This window comes from Centruroides vittatus, unplaced genomic scaffold, assembly GCF_030686945.1.
Source record: "Centruroides vittatus isolate TY-2023 unplaced genomic scaffold, ASM3068694v2 contig_1218, whole genome shotgun sequence".
Taxonomy (NCBI): domain Eukaryota; kingdom Metazoa; phylum Arthropoda; class Arachnida; order Scorpiones; family Buthidae; genus Centruroides; species Centruroides vittatus.
Window position 1 is genome coordinate 688,899 of NW_027120780.1, and position 24,133 is coordinate 713,031.

At 34.1% G+C, this 24,133-nt stretch overlaps 1 protein-coding gene across 1 annotated transcript in view; it reads right to left on the reverse strand.

The window, feature by feature from the left end:
• Positions 1-18,212: 18,212 nt before the first annotated feature.
• LOC136987429 (NPC intracellular cholesterol transporter 1-like) overlaps positions 18,213-24,133 on the reverse strand; it is a 74,779-nt gene continuing 68,858 nt past the window's right edge. The window contains exons 20-21 of the mRNA XM_067285167.1: positions 22,443-22,525; positions 18,213-19,125 (exon numbers count right to left, since the gene is read on the reverse strand). Coding sequence (XP_067141268.1) covers positions 19,114-19,125; positions 22,443-22,525 — 95 coding nt within the window. The 3' untranslated portion in view covers positions 18,213-19,113. The remainder of the gene's footprint in view (positions 19,126-22,442; positions 22,526-24,133) is intronic.

Consider the following 24,133-nt stretch of genomic DNA (forward strand, 5'->3'; position numbering starts at 1 on the left):
CTTTCAGAAAAACGTTTTGAATTGAAATAGTTAATCGGGGCCTACTGCTCCTAAACTTTCCGCGTCTCGTCTTGAATTTCATTTATTTAACACTTTTCTCGAGATTAGGGAAAGACAGACGGACCACAGTGGAAATTTACAGGTCTACAGTTTTTTCAAATTGCAGCCTAACAAAAAAATATCAATAGAAGTAAATGTTCAACACGGTGGACTTGTAAAGACACTCAATATGAAACAGCAACAAATAAAATTAATAAATAATACAGGAAATCCTCGTTAGTTTGAAATTCAAGGGACGAAATAATCGCGACTTTTTTCGTTAATTAATAATAACAAACTGTGAAATGTAGGCAATTAGATAAGGGATATAAAACTAGATTTGTTTCATCTCGAATTTATAATAAATAAAATCTAGAAAATAGCTAAAGAAGGCAGTGGCGTGCGGTGACATTTGATGATAGGGAAGCTGTGTTTCCATAAAAAAATTTAAATAAATACTGGAAGTGACTAAAATAGATAATTGACACGAAACAAAAAGGTGTAAGAACTTGTTTTCATTATTTTTTATGAACTTACTCTATTAGGCAATTTTTTCCGCAAAGTCGTTAATTACTTTATCATAAAAATCGCTCGTTGTTAATTCCATCAAAGTATTTACAGGTCTTTTTCTATCGAAAGCAACGCTAGTGATGACAATCTTTCCTCTGAGTGCTCATTGCAAATGTATCGCTTCATGGTTCAAAAACTGCACTCAACAGACGCACTGGTAGATGGTACCGTAAAAATTAATGATATTAATTAAATCATATAATTCTTTTAGTACATCTTTGTTTAGATCGTCATTAATTATAATATTTTTTATGTCTAAGAGTGACTTGCTAATATAGTCTGGACGTGAATATAAATACTGTATTGCAATTCATTACGTAATTTAGATAAATCAAAAAATTCTCCATAAAACTTACTTAATTTAAAGAATTAAAACATCAGAAAATTGCTTTTCATAATAATTAAAATTAACATGTAAAAGTGATAAAAATTCTAAAGATTTTAGCCTATGTCTGAAAATCTGGTGCTTTTATTTTAGTTTGTGGTCAACCGTGAAACTGATTTTTTTTAAATTTCTAATGCAAAATGGATAAATTTGTGAAAAAACGAAGTGAGCCATCTACATCCAGTGAATCGGTTGTTAGAAAGACAAGGTTGTACAATGACAGTTATTTAAATTGTGGTTTCACCTCATTGGATGGAAAGCCACAATGCGTTGTTTGCTCTCGTTCTCTCCGATGAAAGCATGAAGCCATCAAAATTAGTTCGACACTTGGAAACTAAACATCCGGCTCATGAAAACAAACCCTTGGAATTTTTCGAAAGAAAATTACATACCTTGAGAAATCAACAAACTTCTATTTGTAAGTTGAGCCATACTGATAAAAGTGTACTTGAAGCATCTTATCTCGTAGCATTAAGAGTAGCTAAGATGTCCAAACCCCATACAATCGCCAAAAACCTCATATTGCCTACTGCAATTGATATGGTCAGTGTTTTAATAGGTGTGGAAGAAGCAAAAAAAATTGAAAAACATTCCGCTTTCTAACGACACAATATCGTGGCGAATCGATGGCATGGCTGCCGACGTTCGCGATCAGATAATTCAGCAAATGAGTTCGAGTGAATTTTTTAGTATTCAATTTGATGAATCAACAGATGTAGCAAACATGTTTCAGTTCTTATGTTTTGTGAGGTATGAATACGATAGGGACACATCAATCAAAGAAAATATGTTGTTCTGCAAAACAGTACCGGGTCATGCAACAGGACAATGTCTTTTTGATGTTTTTTATGAAGCTACGAGAAACTATACTAACATAGATTGGACAAAATGTATTGCAGTATGTAGTGATGGTGCAAAGGCGATAACAGCAAAGAACAGTGGATTAATGAAAATATTAAGAGATCGTCTTATACCAAGGGCTGAAAGAACGCACTGCCTCCTTCACAGACATGCTCTTCTCACAAAAAATATACCAGAAAATCTCAATCAAATTATTTGTGAAGCTGTAAAGTTGGTTAATTTTATTAAAAGCCGACCGTTACAGAACAGCTTGTTTGCTAAACTATGAAATAAAATGTGCAAAAATAAAAAGAAAAAAAAATATCTTCTTTTCCATACAGAAGTTAGATGGTTATCGCGAGGTAAAGTATTAACCCGGGTATTGGAATTGCGAGATGAATTAATAATATTTTTCCAGGATAAACAACGCCATTCTCATTGTTTTTACAGAATAATGAGTATATGTTGTTGTTGGCTTACTTAGCTGATGTATTTTCGCATTTAAACGATTTGAATGTGAATTTACAAGGACGTGATAAAAACAGTTTATTAATGATAGACAAAGTTCATGCATTCATTAAAAAGCTTGATATCTGGATTATTCGCCTTCAAAGCAAAAATTTGGATATGTTCCCACTCGCTTTGGATTATATTGAGAAAAATTTGAATGAACAAGACAATATTCTTCACCACAGTTTGGATTGCATGAAGATCCATTTGCGTGAGCTAAAAACTCAGTTGGCGGAGTATTTCCCGGGAGATAAAAATGATTTCTCGAAGAGATGGGTACTGAATCCGTTTAGTGAAAATGTTGTTGACGCTGCTAAGTTACCAGCTGAGATTCACGACCAGCTCATCGAAATGTCTGCCAACAAAACGCTACAACTGCAATTTACATCTGAAGGTTTAAATACGTTTTGGCTTGTTTATCGACATGAATATGGAAAGTTAGTCACAGAAACATTGAAAATATTAATTCCTGTCGCCACGTTTTATCTCTGTAAAAAGGGTTTTTCATCTATGGTTGCGCTAAAAACTAAATACAGGAATCGTCTTTTATCACTCAAAAACAATTTGCTTTCGTGTGTTTCTAAATCCACGTATGGAGAAAATTTTAAATGAAAAACAAATGCAACCATCACATTAATTTCTTTTCTTTACATGTGAACTTATTGTAAGTAAAATGTTTATAAGTTTATAATAAATGATTTTTTCTCATAAAATGATTTCATTATTGTTTCGCGACCCCCAGGTTGAAAAATGCTGCTTTAACAATTCGATTGAATTTGGGCTAAACGAAAATTAACAATGAAAAGGGTGAAAACCTCTCTTAAAATAAATGGAAAGACCCCATTCGTCGTCTCTGCGACCAAACCGATCAATTGTTATCTAAATGGAGCTTTTTTCGGAAAATCATTGCCACTAATTGCGATATTCGTCTTAACTGTAAGGAACTGAGTCCGAGCGTTATTTTTATTTTATTATTATTTTTCGTTTTATTATATTTTGTTTAGGGCTTATGTTTATTTAGGACGAAGGTTCCCCACCACTCTCTTATTAGTAACGAAAAAAGAAGATAAACCAATTCACGAAGGAACGAGCGCCGTAGGAAAAAAAATCTCGCGCACTTGCGCTGCCCAGCGGAAATAAACAGTCCGCAGAGAAAAAAAATGGAGGGGGGAATCCCCACACTCACTAGTAAAGAAATACTTACTAAACCGTAATAACATCCCAGAAAATTGTGCTAAATACTTTGTAAACGGTTTATAAGCTTTTGTCGGAAAATTAAAGCTGCCAGAAAGAAACTTAATGTTAGAAAACTAAGTATGTAAATAAGGGGAGTAACCCAGCTGAGTTGTGACGTCACCTCACAGCATAAAACCAGCACGTTAACCGAAGAAAGCGAGGTGATTCCTGATCGAAGTCTAGAGTGAGAATTAGGCGATCCAAGGTGTTACAGAGGAATTCGATTGACGATTTGACGGTAGTGAGAGGATTGAGGAAACAGGTTCCTAGTATAGTGAGGTGACGGATAGACGTTTAGTTCATAAGAGATTCTGTTGATAGTTCCTTAGTATTTGATTTGTCGAATTTTCAAAGGGGAATTAATATTAAGCTAAGTAGCTGAGTTTTATTGTCTGGTTGACTTGTTGATTTTCGTTAATAAATTTTGTTTTGGATTATAGACAATTGTACATAGTAAATTCTATTTATTAATTAAATATATTTGAAACTTTTGCTTTGACTTGATATTTGTCGTTATTCTTACTAATATTTTCGGTGCATGCGTAAAAGCCCAGGCCTGGCAAACTAATCTCGAATTTGCGTAAAGTACCCGTTACGTTAACGGAAGTTTTACCGGCCGCAGTTAGTGTCGGTTTCCTAAGATACTAAAAATAGTACTTTACATAACAATGTTCAAAAATACGTAAATTTAGAAAGGGGGCAATCTATCAACTTCCGAGAAGCAAGTAAAGTTTCGGCAGCCTGGCGATCAAGCGTAGTATAAATGTCAAGAAACGTGGCTTAGAGGAAGCATGCTTAAGGGAAGAACCCGTCAGTTTAGTGTTCTTTCCCAACCGCTTCACGTTTTATGCCTTTATTTCTTTGCATTTTATTTTTATTCGTATTTTATATTTTTATTATTTCTCTTTTGCATCTTATTATTTTTAATGTGATATTATTTCTTAGGTTTATGTTATGTTAGCCGTTTGTAGAGATGGCGCACGTAGTTTCACTAGAAAATTTTTTGAAAAAACGTTTCAAAACGCTTGTTCGTTAATGCAAATGTTCTAAGTGTTCGATTTTTTCTGTTTTTCGGTTTATTCTTGATAAAGGTCATTTAATACGACCGAAAACGTTAGAATTTAATAAATGTGCAGCCAGATTTATTAAAGATTTCTTACCATAATAAATTTAGAGATTTAACAGAAAAATTCATCACAAAGCGATTATTAATGCGAACGTGTAAAATTCCATTTAAACCATGCAAGTTGTGATTACCAGAGCCCCTTCGGCCGCCAATTTAAAGCGTTTTTATCTTTAAAATTTGCGTTTCCACTTCCCGGGACGAGGACCCAGGGGTTGGATTTGTGGGAAGCGAGTGTTCGGGTTGTTTCATTCAGTCGAATTACACAGAACGAGGCGTGTGAGTGCGAGAATTCGAGTAAAGGTTAAACGGTGTTTATCTTCGTGTACAGTGAGGTTATGTCCGTGCGTGCGTGTAATCGAAGAACATCTTCGACATGTCTATAAACAGAAAAACAGTAAATTACAATACGAGAATAAAATGTGTTAAAAAATGAAACGAAAGAGTTCTTACCATCGGAGATTTCGGAAGATATTCACTTGTCCACTTGGTCCTCTTGGTGGTAAAGTTGGGGAGGGAGATACTTCGCCTCCCAAATGTTCCTAGAGAAAACAAAGGCAGTGAGAAAACGAGAAGTTCATTCATTTATTACCTGAGGTTAATATTATTACCATTATCAGTCTTTCTGCCCGAACAGTGTTATGAGAAGAGTGAAAACCTGACCTAGCCTAGCTTAATCTAACCTACCCTAACCAGATGCTCAATCCTCATAACAGCTGTTTGGGAAGAAAGGTCGGCCGAATGTCGCGTCCGGTGAGTAGAAGTGTCACATTCGGGAGACAAATCCATGGGTCACGACCGAATAAGAGAAGTCACGTCTGGGAAAAGGTGGAGTCCGGGTGAAAAGTGTCAAATCCGGTAGAAAGTCGCATCTGGGTGAAGAAGAGGAAATCGAAGAGGATCACCGCCTAGGCCAAGGGAACCGCAGCTGTCCGCAGCAACGAAACCACGGACAGCACGGTCCCTCAACTTCGGCGGCTCTCTCCTCTGACTCCTCCCCGTTCTGACTTCGGCAAGGCGGTGGCGTCGCCGTCGAGGACGAACGGGCAGAACGCGACCAACCAGAAAATGTCAACTCGGACGAGCTGTCATTTTCTACATCCGCCACAGCAAGGTCTGTGGCCGGGTGACCCCGGAAGATCTTGGCCAGGTGCACTAGACCCAGGGTGTAGCGTCGCATGATCCCGACTCCGGAAGGATGCCACGCCACGCGCACTTGGGGAAGGTCGTCTTCACCCGCTGCCTCTCGCTCGTCGAGCCCCCGCTCCGCCAACTGCACGGAACGACAGACTCGTTCCGCGTTGTCCGAGGAACCCCCTCCCTCCGGCGCCACCGCCGGAACCGCCTCCAAAGCCGCACCAACGTCGCCATTTTTTAAAAAAAGAAAATTTGCAATTAGTCCGGTGAAAACAAAAGCTTAAATTAATGCTTAAATTCTTCCGAGAAAAGCAAAATGCTGACCGCAGCTGCCTTTTTAAATCTAAAAGATTCGAATCCAAAGCGCAAACGGCCGACCATCGAACGATGTGCCGAGATGTCTTCTGGGACCGATCCTTCAAGTAATATTAAATAAATTCTTACGTCTAAAGTCAATATGGACTAAGACTTACCTGAAAAATCTTTAAATCTTCTCTGCAAAAGTCTTCAAACCGCAAAAAACAGCACGCAATCGAAGAGCACAACAAAAGCACGTCCGACCACAACCAGAGAAACAATCGAACTGCGAATCGTCATGCGTGACGAATTTCGAACAAACGTTAAAAGACGCGTCAACAATGTTCGAATTACGTAAAAATTAGAATTAATTAAAAAAATAATTGATTTTTTTTCTTTTTAAATTTTGCTTCAACCATTTTCTTGTGTTTGGAATTTGATAAATAAATTATCTTCTGTATTTACGTGGTGCAGAATGTCCAACGTGGAGATCTTTTTCAATTCTGTCTCGAGGCTTGACCATCTCCGAAAATCGCCCGAAATTCGTTTGAATAAACATCTTTTTCGTCCATTTTCGGCCAAGGCCTGAAATAAATCAAATTCTTAGGATTTCATTTATTTCGGCCAATATTATTTCGCTTCTCGGAGAGATTCGTCGGTCGCCGTCGTGGTTGTACGTTTCGCATATGAATGCGACATTAAATAAAGTTAATACTGTATTTAAAAAAAAAAAAAAATACGAAAAACCTTTATAATACGGCTGAACGAAAATGAAGTCCAAGACAACGGGGAAACCGACACAGAGGATAAACAGATTGAACCAGGAGAAAGCGATCATTCCTTAAATTTCTGGCTTTCTAAAGGATCTCTCTCCTAAATTGTTAATATGATCGGTTAATTAATTTGACACTTGGTCCGGAAGTGTTGATCCAACTTGCGTGAGATACTTTCGCTGGTATCTCACGCCATGATATTTTCTTTTCTGACGGTTAAAAATTTTTGTCTTCATTACTTATGACGCGACAATTATGCTTTCAAAGGAATGCTACATTTATTTTTAAATTTTGTCATGTCTACGAGAGTCAGTCAAAGCCGGATTTTTCCGCTCGACATTTCAAACATTCCAATCCGTTAGTTTGCGTTGACCCGTGACCTCATGGAGCTGCAATTTGAAAAGTCGTAGACCTATAAATTCCCACTGTCGCCTGTCTGCCTCTTATAAAAATAAAAATGAAATAAATACACAAAAAATGCTTTTCACTTTTATTTTATTTTACATAGATATGTTATTTTTATCTATATATATATATATATATATATGGACGTGTTTGTGCCTATATATCACTCTGCAGCCAAGACTACACATCAGTGGCGTAGCGTAGTGGGGGCGGCAGGGGCAGCCCGCCCCGGGCGGCATTTTTTTTACAATAAATAATAATAATATCTTGTAAAAATTTGAACCATTTCATTTCAATAATAATAACCCATTTCATTTCATATTTTTGTAACACCTACGATTCGGACCGATTGAAATGAGCACGGAATTTTTCATTACTTATTTTGTGACGAAACTAGGGAATCCCCTTTCTTTAAATGAATGTATAATAATGACATCTTGCTCATTGTAGCGACTGACAACACCGTCTATACTGACTTGTAGGGATTCCCCGTATATTATTTAAGGGGGCTAAATTTTAAGGGGCCGGCGAAATTTTCCTCCGCCCCGGGCAGCTGACACCCACACTACGCCACTGCTGGTTCCCAACATCGCTCATGGAATAGTGTTTGTGTGTGGTAGTAGTCCTAAGTTTCCCATCGTGCACTATGGTGGTTGCGTTTCGATAGCTATAAGGGTGTGAGAGATATGGGTTTGAAAGTGGTTGACTTCGAAAATGTGTGGCTCTTCAATGAGAATGTTTCATTTTTTTCTAGAAATTTCCAGAACCTAGAGGTGAAATTTGGTACACAGAGTACGTCATGAAAACGCACGCTAAGAAGGGATTTTTCGAAATTCCCCCGCGGGGGGAGAGCATTAAGGCTTAACCTAAAGAACGGCTTCTACTGTACTATTTTAGATGCAATTTTTTTGTTTTTAACTACGTTTAGTCTTCATTGAGTACTTAGGGATATTAAATTGATAATATTTCAGACATTGTTATAAATATTTTTTTATATATTTCGATTTTTTAACCAAATGTTCGAACCGTTTTAAATTCGAATTTCTTTTTGCATATTGGATCGATTATAGAACGATTGTAAACGTTCCAGAAAATTTATCAAATTAAAAACAGTTCGTTTGATTCTCAACAATTCTCATCATTCTCAGCGGTAGGTGTTAAATAACAATTACTATCGTTGTTGAAATATTGAATGTAAATAGTTTGCTTGCAAAATCCGTGCGAGCGAAGCCTCGGGTAACAGCTAGTTTTATTATATTATTTACATCGTTATTGTATTAGTTCATTTAGTATATTTTGTTTTATTTTATTATTTACTAGCAGATAAGACCAACGTTGCTCGGGAAAAAAAATAACGATAGATTAAGATTAAGATTATTACTTTATAGACCCAATATGATAGGCCATTTGAAGAAGGCCTATCATATTGGGTCGAAGACGTTAATGTTTGTTTAAATCAGGCATGTCAAACTCATATGATAATACAAAATAGATCACGTGGCCCGTAATAAGTCGGGGCCGCATGTCTTCAATGTTCAAAAAATTAATAAAATATGACTTTTAGAATGATTATATTATGTATTATGTATTTATTAGACTCAATGTATTGTATATTATATATACATAGACATTTTATATTTCATGTTATTTTTTAAACTTAAACTATAAATATTTTATATTTTTTTATAAAAAACAAAAATAAAAGTTATAATAAGAAATAAACAAAATCACAGTTTAGTATCACTTTTTAGAAGATATTTGACAACGTTTTTCACAAAGCAAGTCATCAAAATTTGGTTGAATATATTCAGCTGAAGAAATTTTTAAAATTGATGATAAATGTTGATCGGTTAATCTTGACCTTTATGAATTTTCGTTATTTTTCATTAAAGAAAATAGTTGCTCGCATAAATGAGTGCTTCCGAACATAGCTAGTATACGCGTAACAAACGATAACATTTTAGGAAACCGATCTACAGATAAATATGTAGGCCTATTAAAATTTGGAATTCCAACTTCCATATATTTTTGCTTCAGCAAATTATCACATTGGATTTTATTTAATTCCATTTGTAAGTTTTTATCAACAATTTCTAGAACAGTTAGAAAAAAGAACAAAGAAAGATTTCTAAGCCTAACATAATATAATAAAATATGTACAAATATACAATATTAGTATGGCTGACGGCCACACAAACATGTGTTGTGTGTCGGATTAGATCGCTCCGCGTTCTATCATGTTTGTAATCGTTCTGTGTATTTATCTCCGTTTGGCTTCGACCGCCGCTTTTCATTTGACGCCTCGCGCCAGCGCGCAGTGTCCCGAGCGATCACGCGATCACACGCGACGCCAGCGTCAACCAAAAAGTTCAAACGGGTGTACTATAGATTACTCCCTATGGAATTTCAGAACTTTGATTATATATTGAAACTCAGGGGACCGAGACGAGTTCAACGGTACCCTATTTTTGGACCGGAGACGAAAAATAAAAAGGTTATCATACTTTTTCACTTACCATACTTTTTTAATGCACTCATGAAGACGGCACCATAGTTGCTAGTACTGCCATCTTGCGGTAAAGTCTGCAAACCATGACGTCGAACTACGGTCATCTCCCGGAGGGTTAAACACGCGATACGAGAGCGGAGAGAGCGACGCGACTTCCGATCATCGCGCGATCGCCATTTCGGTTATGGCAGCGAACATGGCGGCCCGACTGACCTCTCGTATGGGCGCCACCACACGCCGCCATGTGCTAAACTAGTGATCGATTCACGGTAGTTCTTGAACGAAGTAAAAAAAGGGGGGGAAACGTCTACTAAAAAGCAATTTTAACGGCAAGCGACGGGACTCCCTATCATCGCGCGATCGCCGAAAAAAGTATGACAACTTATTTTTCGTCTCCGGTCCAAAAGTAGGGTATCGTTGAACTCGTCTCGGTCCCCTGAGTTCAAATATATAATCAAAGTCCTGAAATTCCATAGGGAGTAATCTATAGTACACCCGTTCAAACTTTCCAACTTCAAGCGTCAAAGCTCGATATTTAAAAATTTTTAAAAAGTCTCGGCGGGCCACAATCTGTGTATTGGCGGGCCGCGTGTTTGACATGCCTGGTTTAAATCGGTAGTTTCGAGCATAGGCCCATCACTTTTCTCCATTTCCGTACAAAAACAACTATAATATTTTGATTCCTTGGTGTAGAATGCGTACACGATATTTTCTTTGGAGCAGGTAAATTCATAAAATTCGCTTATTTAATATATAAGTCACTTTAATTAACGTTTACGTAACTAAACTATAACACGCATATTTTATATAACCAAAGTTCGATGACGTCAGGCAGTGGCGTGCCGTGACATTTGATGATAGGGAAGCTGTGTTTCTGTAAGAAGCCGACTTACAGGGGCAATCAATTAATTGCGCGTCAGGGCCCGTTCGTATTCGTTTGTTCGATAAGCCAGTAAAAACTGTATACTTCTTTAAATGTATTTTTAATAGATTATCTGACGTACTTAATAAATAAGAAAGTTCAATATAATTACCTCCGTTATTAGATTCAATAAATTCCCTACGCCCTCTAAATGCCAATTTTCGCTTTGAGAAAAAACATATAACGTCTATTAATTTAGATATATCTATAATCGTAATTATCTCGTTATAATTTTCAATATTTATTTTATATTGTCTACCAATGTTAAATTCTATTCTATTTTGATTTCCAAATTGCTTCAATTTTACGAAAGAATCGTCATTCGTCATAAATTTTATCGTCAAAATGTCGAAATTTTTTGTTGACGTATTTATATTTAATTTAGGCATTGGTCTTTCTCTTTTAATAATGTTTTCTTTTCCATTATATAATCTTGAGCCAAAACTTTTTAAAAATAAATTTTTGAATCACTAGCCACGATATAAGGGCTAAAATTAAAATTATAAAAAAAGCTTACTTGATAAAACAAAATGTGTGACGAATATACATACCTAGTTCAAAAAATTCTTCAATTGTATGAATATACTTTTAAAGAAACTTATAATTAAATATAACTTTGTGAAGAAACGTACATAAAAATAACAAAATATTCTTTACTTTTTAAATCTTAAAACAATCCACTTAGTGAAATAGCTCCCTACGAGTGGCCAATGAATGGAATCGGAGACGGTCCAGGTAGGCGTGTGCATGCCAAATCCCGAGGGTGCCGATACCGGTCAATGTCAAATGCCTCTTTTGTCGCATTACTAGTATATCTCAAAGGACGCGACAGGGCTGTTGTAGATTTTAAACGTTTCTCACCATAGCTGTAAAAATCTAAATATGTTAAACTTAACAGATTGTCCGTCGTTCGTTTTCTAACTAATTCGTTTTAGGACCAAGTGTTCACGGAAATTTCCAAAATTTACAACTTTTCGGTCACTCTCATCGAACTGGAAAATTTTCTGTCTTTATTACATCTAATATTATGAAGAGATCAGACCCCACCGTACTCGGCAAGAGATTGGTTCGGCTAAGCTTCTGTTTAAGTAAAATTTCGGCTCTTTCATCAGGGTTTTATTTATGTTTCTAATTCCCTAATTGCCTAATTATTTAACTACTTCTTAAATAGAAATAAGTCGAAACCTGTTACTTTGTACTCGAATATCTGTAGTCTTGGGAAAGAAGTGGAAAGAAATTTTTATGACAACGGATACATATGTGAAGTCCCAAAAACGGGTTAACATTAATTATTTATATTAGAAGATTGTTAAAACGAATGTAGAAAATCGTCCATTGTTAAAAGGGACAAAAACCGATCAAAGATCGGATTTGACGCGTTAGTCATTTGAAACCGCGACGCATGAAAAAAAAGGAGAAAGATGTCGAAAGACAAAAAGGCCTAATGTAAAATAAAACGCAATAATTGTAATGAGTAATGATTGTAGACGAATGTCCTCCAGTATAGATGGACCTTTGACAAGTCGCTCGTATACGAAATTTAGATCATTAAAATTAGGAAAAAGGGAAAAGTTAATTATGAAAAGGAACATCACATCGAAGCATTAAATTTCAAAAATCTCTCAGATTAGACAACAATGGGGAAAATATGAGCGCAAGTTTCAAAGTTCCATCAATTCTTTCCAACCTGAGTAAACGGAGGGTGTCAAGTAGATTTGTCGAGGTGGTTCTTTCTCGTGACTCGAACAGGGGTCGTTTTTCGCTTGGAAACAAGCGAGGGACCAATCGAGAAGAGAGAAAGGAAGGACGTGGAGCCAATCAACATGAACAATACGAAAAAGAGAGATTGAAGTAATCGCCGAATTGGAAGGACAAGAGACTTTTTCCGAGAGGTTTCAAGGGAGACAAGAGGTGTTCCAAGGTGTCCATCGAAAGGTCCGCCGACGCCAACCGACGAGTCGCTGCACCAGCCGCTGCCCCGGGGCCTTCTATCGAGCGACGATAGGAAACACATCGGCACAAAAACGTTCGAACGTTTACCTTTGTAACGATCTGTGCATAGTGTGAGTTGTTTTATGTTTAAATAAACGGGTTTCTTTGTGAGACACTTATTGTCTGTGTCATCCTCCCTCACACCCACACGCGAACGACCCTAGACCATCCTGTCGCGGGATTAACGATCCCCCCCTAAAGGTCGGCGAACTTACACATAAATCGTAAATTTAAGGAAAATAAATTCTAGAGCTTTTTTGTACCTTGTGCGTTTCATTCATTAAATTTGGTTGTAAATGATGATGCCAAAGTAACAGTTAATTTAACATGTACAAGAATTGTACACTGTTTTATCTGCATCCGCTTACAGATAGAACATACTAAATCGTAATATCACCGGTTTAACATTGAAATCCGTAAGGAATATAAGATGGAAGAGCGGAATAAACGTAGAATAAATACCGTATTAGCCCGAATATAACGCGATATTTTTCGACCATTTATTTTCCGTTAAAAAATCGACTCGCGCTAAATTCGGGGTTTAAGTAATGGAATGTAATATAAACAAGGACATTTTCCTACAGAGATTGAAACGCGACTGAACGTCAGACCTAGCTCGACCGACCACTTCAAAACAACCATGTGATCTAGTTAGTAGGCCTGCGCTTTTGTTTGCATAGCGCTACTATAGTAAGGCTATGTCTCCGCTTGTTCGAAGTTCATTAGTCACGTGATTTTTCGACCGCCTTTTAGTCACGTGGGCTCTCACAGACGCCATTTTTTATCTTAAAATTGTGAAATTTTTGGCTTCGCTCGAAAAATTATTATTACATCTTTCTTTTCTTTATTTTCTCTACTTTTAAACAATGTAAAATATTTCTATATTGACAAAAATGCTTTATTTGTGTCGAATTTAATGTAATTTGATACGTAAAACGCAAAAAATAAACATATCAAATTTCAACTCGCTGTAATTTATCTCATGTTTCACCGATTGCCATCGGGTTTGTTTGTAAATGGGGAAGAAATATGACTCATTCAAGTTAAGTCAGTAGAAATTTCGTACTACTGCGAGAAAATTTGTCAATAGACCCGCTTTACCCCCTAACGCGAAAGTCAATAATGAATAACGGAAGTCAATGAGTTCTCATTCTGAAAACAGTTCAGATTCTGAATAAACATTTCCGTTTTTTGTTGTTACTTACGTAATATTAATTTTGTTTTACATTACTTAATTTTATTGACATGAATGTAACCTGTGTTATTAGCTATAAATACCTAAATAAATGCTTATCTGATTGAATTTTACTTTCTTTGAATTCTTTTATGAGTATTATTTTTTTTTCTAAATATCTTTATGAAAATTTTGGAGTCGCGTTAAATTCGGGGTCGCGTTATATTCGGGCTAATACGGTATATCAAATATTTAAATGGAGTTTTTTTTTTTAAACTCCTGTCAACTATACAGAACTATCATAAAAACATACCAGTAAATTCCTATCAGTTTGGGTTAAGTTATAAATCTAGTCTAGGGTGGGCAACCTTTTTATAACATGGGCCAGAATAAATTTTACGTTATTTCCGCGGGCCGTAGTAGTTAATTGACGCCTTCTTGTGACTTGTAATTTTTTTAAGTCTGCAAATATGAAATTAAATAAATAAAAAGTTAATTACTACATTTATTTCTCTTATCGTTTTCGAAAATTACAAAGAATTGGAAAAATAACTATTAATTAGTTATTTTTCCAATTTAATAATCTATTAAAGATATCGCGGGCCGGATAGAAACTTTTCGCGAGCCTTAGCTGGCCCGCGGGCCGGGGGTTGCCCGCCGTTGATCTAGTCTGCTCATGATTCACATAATCAGGGCGAGGGTGGCCGAATATCTAGCAGGCGGCTAACAGCCCACAACCGCTCCAGGATATAGAGTTGGACGCTTTACGCGTGTGTTGCTTCTACCAGCTAAACCGGGTGAGGTTGGTGCACTGTAAACCGCATGTGCTAATGCCTATATAATCTGGCTGATTGGAAACTGACCCGGTTTCGACATTCCTTCCGCCACTGAATTATTCGAATATACAATAGCAATCTTATCGTTTTTTTCCACATGTAGTATAGAAATTTGTAAAAGATACATAATGCAGTTATAATAAAATATTAATTTTAATTAATTCAAAGTACGTTAAAATATGAAAATTTATATTTTATAAAATACAAGGGAAGGTCACTGGAAGGTGGAAGCGGCGCTTCCATCGACGGCATGCCACTGCCTTGTTGCAATCAGTACAATGAACACCCAATTCAGTAGAAAGGTGATTTTGTATGCAAGTATCAGGAAGGCGACACTTCACAGGTGACCTAAGGCATGCAAAATGCCTGCAGTCAGTGCAAAACTACAATAAAAAGGAGGACGAAAGGAGCAATTACAGATATTCGCTGAAAGTTCGGTGAGTTCGTATGTGTAATATGGCTAGAAAAAACCATTTGAACGACTTTACATGTGGTAGAATGATCGGCAAGCTTGAGGGGGGCTTAGTGTGACGAGTGTAACACACGAGTTTGGAATCAAAATAATGTCTTTTCATGAGCTTGGAAAGCCTTGCAAATCACAGATACAGCTGTAAGAAAGGTCGGTGGTAGTCGTCCAAGAAAAACAATGATAATGGATGACTGATATATCATCCTGCAGGCAAAATCACATCGATACCAGTCAGCGGGCAACATTGCTTAGGAGCTGCATACAGCAATGGGATGACAAGTGTTGATTTACTGTGGCCGGACGCCTTCACAAAGGTGGCCTATTCATCCACCATCCTGAACACTGTATCCCATTGACTGCTGCCCATCTGCAGCATTATTTAGACCAGGGGTTCTCAAAGTGGGCGGTGAGTAAATCTAGGGGGATGCTGGCGGCAGGGTACTGAACGGTGACCAAAGGTAAAAGTTGGAGTATCTGGTGGGTTAGGGGCGTTGGGTACAACTTTATGGAACAAAGGGGATGGTGGATTGAAAAAGTTTGAGAACCAATGATTTAGACTGATGTAAGAGAAACAGACTGAACATATCATCAATGGAATTGCATCCTCTTTATAGATGAGAGTCATTTCAGTATCACAAGCAATTCTCAACACCAGCTGATATGGCGAGAGGTAGGAACACGGTTTTATCCCACTAACATCATGGAAAGAGTGTTACGGTAGTCCTAGGGTGCTTGTTTGGGGAGGCATTATGTTGAACAGGTGGACTGAGCTCCAAATTTTCCAGTATTACTGGAGATCACTATTGTCAGCAATTGATCCTCCCCCATGCGTCTGTTCCGAGCTGCCATTGGTGCACACTTCATTTTTATGGACGATAATGCCAGGCCACATCAAACTCATTCTGTTGAGGAGCTTCTAGAAAGTAAAGATATCATTAGAATGGATTGGCCAGCATACTCCTAATTTAAATCACATAGAACATGTGTGGGATGCTTTGGAGAGATGCCTTTCAGCACAATTATATGCGCCAGAGAACACTCAACAACTGAAACAGATGCTCATTGAGGAATGGGTATTTACTTCAAGAACTGTTCAATAAGCTGGTGTTGAGTATGGAAAAACAAGGCCAAGCAATCATTGCAGTTAAGGGATATCTGTTTGTTGTTCTCCCTCTTGGGCAGACAATCATTTGTACCAACACTATTCTTTCAATAAAGCCTTTTTCTGTTTGATTCCATACTATGCATTCTATTCAGTTTGTACTAGTATGCATTCTTCATCCTTTAAGTACAAAATACTGTATCTGTATTCTGAATTTCATGTCTCCCAGGCAATTTCTTGTGGAGTTAAGCAACAATTGCTTTTTTGCTGTAAGTTTTGCACACCAGTGTATTAATGAATTGTATGAGGCATTATCTGTTTAAAGAATTTATATCATTTCCTATTATTATTATTACAGTAGAGAGTCGAAAATCGGAATCAATTGGGAACTGGGGTGGTTCAGATTAGTCATTTGTTCCGATTACCAATTATGTACGAAAAAATATATTAACCTGTCCGATGTTCCAAGTTTTCTCCGTTGCGTGTCACTTCGTGTTGAATTTTCGTCGATTTTAAGCCTACCGAAAATTTTTATAACAACAATCGAGGCTATCGTATCGTTAAAAATTATTTCTTCATTTTGTACAAACAAAATAAATATATTGAAGAATATAAAAACATGAAAATTATACTTTAGAAGTAAATTTAGTATCAAAAACGTTCGATTCAGCACGACACAGTCCGACTGAAAATCGTGCCGATTACCGGCGATTCCGATTAACGACTCTACTGTAATTATAAAATGGCAAAACACATATTAGGGACACACAGACGAGTTTTATAAAAAATTGTAAGTGCTAATAATAAATAACATCTTCCAATACATCTGACTCCTCGAAATATGGCACATGCCAACCCTCTTATCTCCCTATCCCTTTGACTATGAACCACCAAAATTTAATAGCATTAATGCCCCTTATACACAAACTGCCATGCCAAATTTCACTTCTTAATGATTACCCTATCCTGAGATATTAAACAAAATAAATGGCAAAACGTGCACACATGGAATTTTTTTACTTTTCTGGTTCAGATCTCATAACATGGAAAACTTAATTTTGCCCTTTTTTATCATTAGTGTGGATGCAAAATTTTGCAATGAAATGAACATCAGGTCTACAACAGAGGCCAGGACTCTCATATATGCCAGGATTAAGTATGTTCTGTCCAGTAGACACCCAGCCAGCTATTAGAGGATTTATGGTAGCCAAAGTGAGTATACTTGAAGTGATTTCATCACTTAAAAATTGTTTTTAATAAGCACTATAATTTGAAGATGTTATACAATTTTGATTTCTGGTTAAGAATGACTACAGTAGAGTGTCGTTAATCGGAACGCCGGTAATCGGCACGATTTTCAGTCGGACTGTGTCGTGCTGAATCGAACGTTTTTGATGAAAATTATACTTTAGAAGTAAATTTAGTATGTTTTTATATTCTTCAATATATTTATTTTGTTTGTACAAAATGCAGAAATAATTTTTAACGATACGATAGCCTCGATTATTATTATAAAAATTTTCGGTAGGCTTAAAATCGACGAAAATTCAACACGAAGCGACACGCAACGGAGAAAAATTTGAACATCGGACAGGTTAATATATTTTTTCGTACATAATTGGTAATCGGAACAAATGACTAATCTGAACCACCCCAGTTCCCAATTGATTCCGATTTTCGACTCTCTACTGTATTTCAAATTTGTGAACAAAAATAATATGGATATATGAATTTAAAAAATAACTTTGGTTAGAATATTACTGAAACTAAAATTACTTTTCTACTTCTATTTATTAAAATTTAAATAATAAGCAATATTATATATAATGTGTGTGTGTGTGTGTGTGTGGAAGTAACAAAACTCACTTAAGAAGTACACACATTAACAACATGTTTAATTTATAATTTTTATTTCAAATTCAAAAGAAATTTCCAGCAAGTGAATATGTACATAGTAGATGGTATTTCATTAAACAGAATCACAAAGGTGCGTAATATTGTAAACAAATAATTAACTTAACATTTTGAAGTATTTTACTTTAATAAAAGATTAATATTTAAATAATTCATTGTTCCTCCTTGTTTTGGAAATAAAAAATGTGTTTGATTATTTTCAAGTTCTTGAAATCTTAACTATATACATATACATTTATGATTTGACAGATTTACTACGTTCCTCTGAATATACATTATTAACTTTTATACTATATAGTGTTGAAGAAATTACATTGTAGAAGTCATCCAAATTATTTCTTTGACTAAACCTGGTGACATTTTCAAATGTAATAAATGCACAAGAACAATGGAAATGATCAAAAATCAATCATTTGTTCTCATTGACTGAACATGATTATCTCTTAAATGTGTTGATTTTTAAATAGACTAAGCAATGTAACAAAGTCTTAAAGTTGAAGGAACTGATCATCAGCTTCTCATCCAGCTTTAGCAACAATTTCAGTTAATGTAAAATAAAATTAATTTCATTAAAAATAAGCAAAAAGAAATTAATACTGTATAATGAGTCCTTTATAAAATGATCCCTAAGCATTGACTGACCAGAATGTTAAAACAGAATTCAAATTTCTTCATTTAGAAAAAATATAAACTCCTTTTCATTAACTGGCATTCTACCAGAGTTAAAAACATTTCTATAATGGTGCAACAAGAACTACACACTTGTCACAGATATTTTACTGGTCATGTTTGAAAGTTTACTATAGTGCTGGACACAATGTTACACAATAAAAAAAATGATGAATGCAGGTACTGCTTACAAATGGTAGTACTGCTGTAGTTACATAGATGTCTAAAAAAATAAATAAATAAATAAAGTAACAAATACATGACAATTTTCTCTCATTTATATATTAGAAATTTAATAATAAATTATGTATAAAAGAAATACAAAATCACTTTAAAATATGTGGGTAATTAGTAATAAAATAATAATCAATTTCATAAATATCTTATGATGTAAACATACAAACTAAAGGATCTAATCTTTAAAAAAACAGGAGAACAAAAAGTGAACATTTTTAATGACAAAAATAAAACTTTCAAAGTTTCACCAAATAGCCATGTCAAAAATATAAAATGTAGGAAGGAGGGGGAAAAACATTTTGAATAGTCTTACAGGTGTACTAATTGACTACTTTAAAAGCAGCTTAAATTCAGATATTTTTTCCTTAGTTCACAAATCTACAATGTAAGTTGAAAACACAGTAGACTTCTCTTATTGTAATCATGGATACTGCTATCAGCCATTTAATGCTATCAAAATTAGCAATCCCAAAACAAGTTAAAATATATAAAAATTTTAACAAGTTTACTTCACAATACTGATCATGTAAATAAATTAAACACTACAAAAACCTTATTTAAAGTTATTCTCTGGTCTTTTATTATGTTAAAGACAAATGTTTATGATCTACAGTTTTCTTAACGCTCATCTCGGCACAGAGTATTAAGAGCTCACTTAGAGCATGCGTATCTACAGAACATATAATGCAAATTAATGCAATTTTTATATTTTTACAGATATATATACTTGACTACAATTATATCTTAGATAGTAGGGAAAATGTAGAAATCGAACAGTATAAAATACTTGTGGGTTTAAAAAAGAATTTTTGTATATATTTTTTGTAATTTGATCTGTAAATGCAATGAACTAAACTTATCAAAATTTCAACTCACTATAAATCATTTCAACTTTCACTTATTGACATCAGATTTGTGTTATATTTTACAGGATTATGTTATCTTTCAAGTTCAGGGTAGTAAAGCTTTCTTTATTGTTGCCCACAAAAATAATAGACTCCACTGGTCTCCCACTGAAAAGGTCAACAAACTGCTATATCGTTTTATCATCTTGTTCTTAAAAACTCCCTTCTTTGTCAGTAGTGGATCAAATAACTAAAATTGTTTTCTTGTTCTCAGGGGAATGTTTTCTTTCAGACTTAACAACTAGTATTGCTAGTAATGAGATCTATAATTTTATTATTATTTTTTTTTTGCAAGATAGTTGCACACATTTCAAAAATAGACACTGCTCAAAATATTATAAAAATATCAAAATTTGTTTATGATTGTTTACACAGGAATGTTTTCTATATGGGAAATGAACCATTTGAAACAATAACTCATGGATCACCAAAAATTCAGCAATTTACTACATGATGTCAAATGCACAAATTTAAAGCTTAATAATTTAAAAAATATTAATAAAATTACCAAATAAATGTTTGGGTCACAATTACTAAATGGTATTGCTATGTAATGGACATAAATTTTAATTGTTGCAAAATTGAAAGTATTAAATTTCTTATCATGCTCCGATTGTGAAAAAGCCAGGCAATAACACTGAAGAAAGAAAATCGCATTGTCAAAAACAGTTGCAGTGGTCCATTTGAAATGAATTGGTATTGGTTTGGTCATTGAAACCAAGATAAAGAAGATAAAGTATAGCACTGTAGTAAAGTTTAAATATTCTACATTATTATTTTATTGAATCATGATTGTTATGTGCAACAATGGAGAGTACAGCACTCTCATGCTGTGAGAGAATTTACTGCAGGTGGTGGTAAGGTATTGTTTTTCATAAAATTTCTCTGAAAAAGACTCAAACTTGAAAACTGCTATAGGAATCACTTCAGAACATATCAGTTGAGAACTAATACAAAGCCTGCAGTTCAACTGTTATTTATTTTTGAGAAGTTCATAGGAAAAAAAACACCATATATTTTCTAGATACATATGCCAAAATGAGGGTTAAATTCATAACTTGTCATCATTCTTTCAAATATTCCAATATAGAACAGAGAACAAAAATAAACCTAAAGTAAATTTTAGGTATAGATCAAAAATGTTTGTTTTTAACATAAGGCCAGTGAAGAACTAAGTAATGTTTTGGAGTGTTTGATTTATAAAATATTTTTTTTTATCTGAAAGTAATGACAACAATAAGCAGACTATTTAAAAATTCCTATTTATGTTATCAGCCTCAATACATAGTTGATAAGACTAATAACTGCATGTTATAAACTAAAGGCAAATCAATTAACCTTATAAATGAAATTGCAGTCTAGTTTAAGGAAGATAAAATACAGGGTGGTTATAATTAAAGTTGCCCTACTCAGACCTGTCTAGTGCCCGTTCTCGTGGATGTATTTTGATGAAACTTGGTATATGTGTTATACGGACCATAGGGAAAAGGAAAATGCAAAAAAAGGTATTTAGTTTGAATTTTTCCACTAGGTGAGAAAATGGCGCATGAAGAACAAGAAAAACAAAATGGAAACACGCAAAAGGTCTTTATTCACAACATTTGTTTAATGTGCAATCCATTTGCATCATCAGTCACATACAGTGCACCAGCATTGTAAGGTGTTTTGAACACATGACTGATGCAAATGGATTGCACATTAAACAAATGTTGTGAATAAAGACCTTTTGCGTGTTTCCATTTTGTTTTTCTTGTTCTTCATGCGCCATTTTCTCACCTAGTGGAAAAATTCAAACTAAATATATTTTTTGCATTTTCCTTTTCCCTATGGTCCGATATAACACATATACCAAGTTTCATCAAAATACATCCACGAGAACGGGCACTAGACAGGTCTGAGTAGAGCAACTTTAATTATAACCACCCTGTACAAACATTTTTGATCTACTTAATACTACTACTATTGAAAAATTTGAAGTATAATTATTTTATTGTTATAAATATTTAATTTTCTCAAGCAACTACATTACATTCCTACAGATATAAGGTAAGTTTAAAAAAAAACAATTAAATTATTTTAATGTGTTTTTTACATTCCATTTAATCTTGTAAATTTAAAAATAGTTCAAGTAGATGAACATATTAAAAACTAGTTTATTACACGAATTATGCTCCTAAAAACTAATAATGTACATCTTTGCCCTATTTTTTATTTTCACCAATTATTATAATTAGACCAAATGGTATCTATCTAACCTCCATATACTTTTTATAAATATTTAATTTTCCACAATAGTCTGATGTATTTCTTTTATATTTTGCATAATTATCAAAAATATGTCTTAAAAAAATAAAAAATTAGAAATTTTGTAGTTATTCAATATTTGAAAATTACTTACATTAGTGTTTTCAATTTTTCCTTGTGATGGCAAATCTTCTAGATGAATATGATCATACATTTTCTGTTTATTTACTGGAGGGCCTGAAATATTAAATAACTAAATGTAGAAACAAGTGTAAACATCAGTCTTAAAATACAGGTAAGTTAGTACTAGATTGAAAGTTTGGATTTTTTTTTTAGATATGTTACCAGTAAAACCCGATTTTACGCCAAACTAATTTAGAATTATTATTCAAGTATATTAAGGGTTAAATATATTAATGGTTAAAATAAAATTAAAAGGCAATCAATTAGATAAACAATATTTATTCAAACATAGTCTACTTAATTATAAAAAATGGGGTTAATGTTACCCTGGATATCAAAGGTGGCAAAGATGCACGTTCTAATCTAACCTATTCTAATAAATTACCATAATTATTACCAGCCAAATTATTAACCAAATTTTTCCTACCCGAAAGGTTACAATTTTATTTTAACCATTAATATAGTTGAATAATAATTCTAAACTAGTTTGGCCTGACACAGTTATGCCAAACTAATTTGGCCTAGGCAAAACTAGTTTGGTGTAAAATCAGGTTCTGCCAGTAACAGATATAATGAAATAATATCTTCTAGTTTAATTACAGTTATCAATGAACACATTACTAAACTTTTAATTCTGATAACATAGTTTGATATTGTATTAAATGCTGTGTTACCAGAATTAAGTTTAGTAATGGTGTAATAAAATATTAAATTTAACTTTTTTAATGACAAAAACAAGAACTTTTGTGCTTGCTATTCTTTATTAGTACTGGTACTACTGAGAATTTTTCATAATAAAAGAAATTGAATGCTATTTACCATAATTTGAATCACAAAGTTTGTAACAACAAGAACAAAGTATTAATTTCAAAACATAACAAATAAAGTTTATTGTATAATGCATGTTTAAGAAAAAGTAAAATAGTCAAAATTAACATATAATTTGTCCATAGCCTTTATGTTTGCTGTTGTAATTAAATATTAAGCCATCTAGACATTTAAAATCATATAAGAAGTTTTAATCACATGATTTACATAATTTATAGGAGTTTAACAAAGAAAATCAAAACATTAAAAAAAATACAGGGTATTTACAAATGATTAGTTTATTTATAATTCAATAATGAAATGTACTCAAACAACTTACGAAGATTTACTGTATATCAAATCATACAGCAGTTCAAACAGTTTTTATCAAAAATGTTCATCTTTAGATGGTTTCCATGGGTTTTTGTTTGAGTCACAAATGGAACATGGGTTCTATTCGTGACTCAAACAACACCCAACCAATATTTGATTTCTTACTGTGTGTTCCCTAGTATTTCCAAACTGTTTGGATTACTTCCATAACTGATGTTAGTTAACTTAAATGATGAATTATGGAAGCAATCCACAGTTACTCTGAAAATACTAGGGAACACACAGTGAGAAATTGAATATTGATTTGATTTTGTTCTCATCACAAATGAAGCCCATGTTAAAGTCTTCTAAGGGAAAACATTTTTGATAAAAACTGTTTGAGCTGCTGTATGATTTGATATGTAGTATATATTCTTAAATTGTTTGATTTATTTATAATTCATTAATGAAATGCACTCAATCATTTGCAAACACCTTATATATTGAAAATAGAAATAAAGAAACATAATAGATTACTCAAAG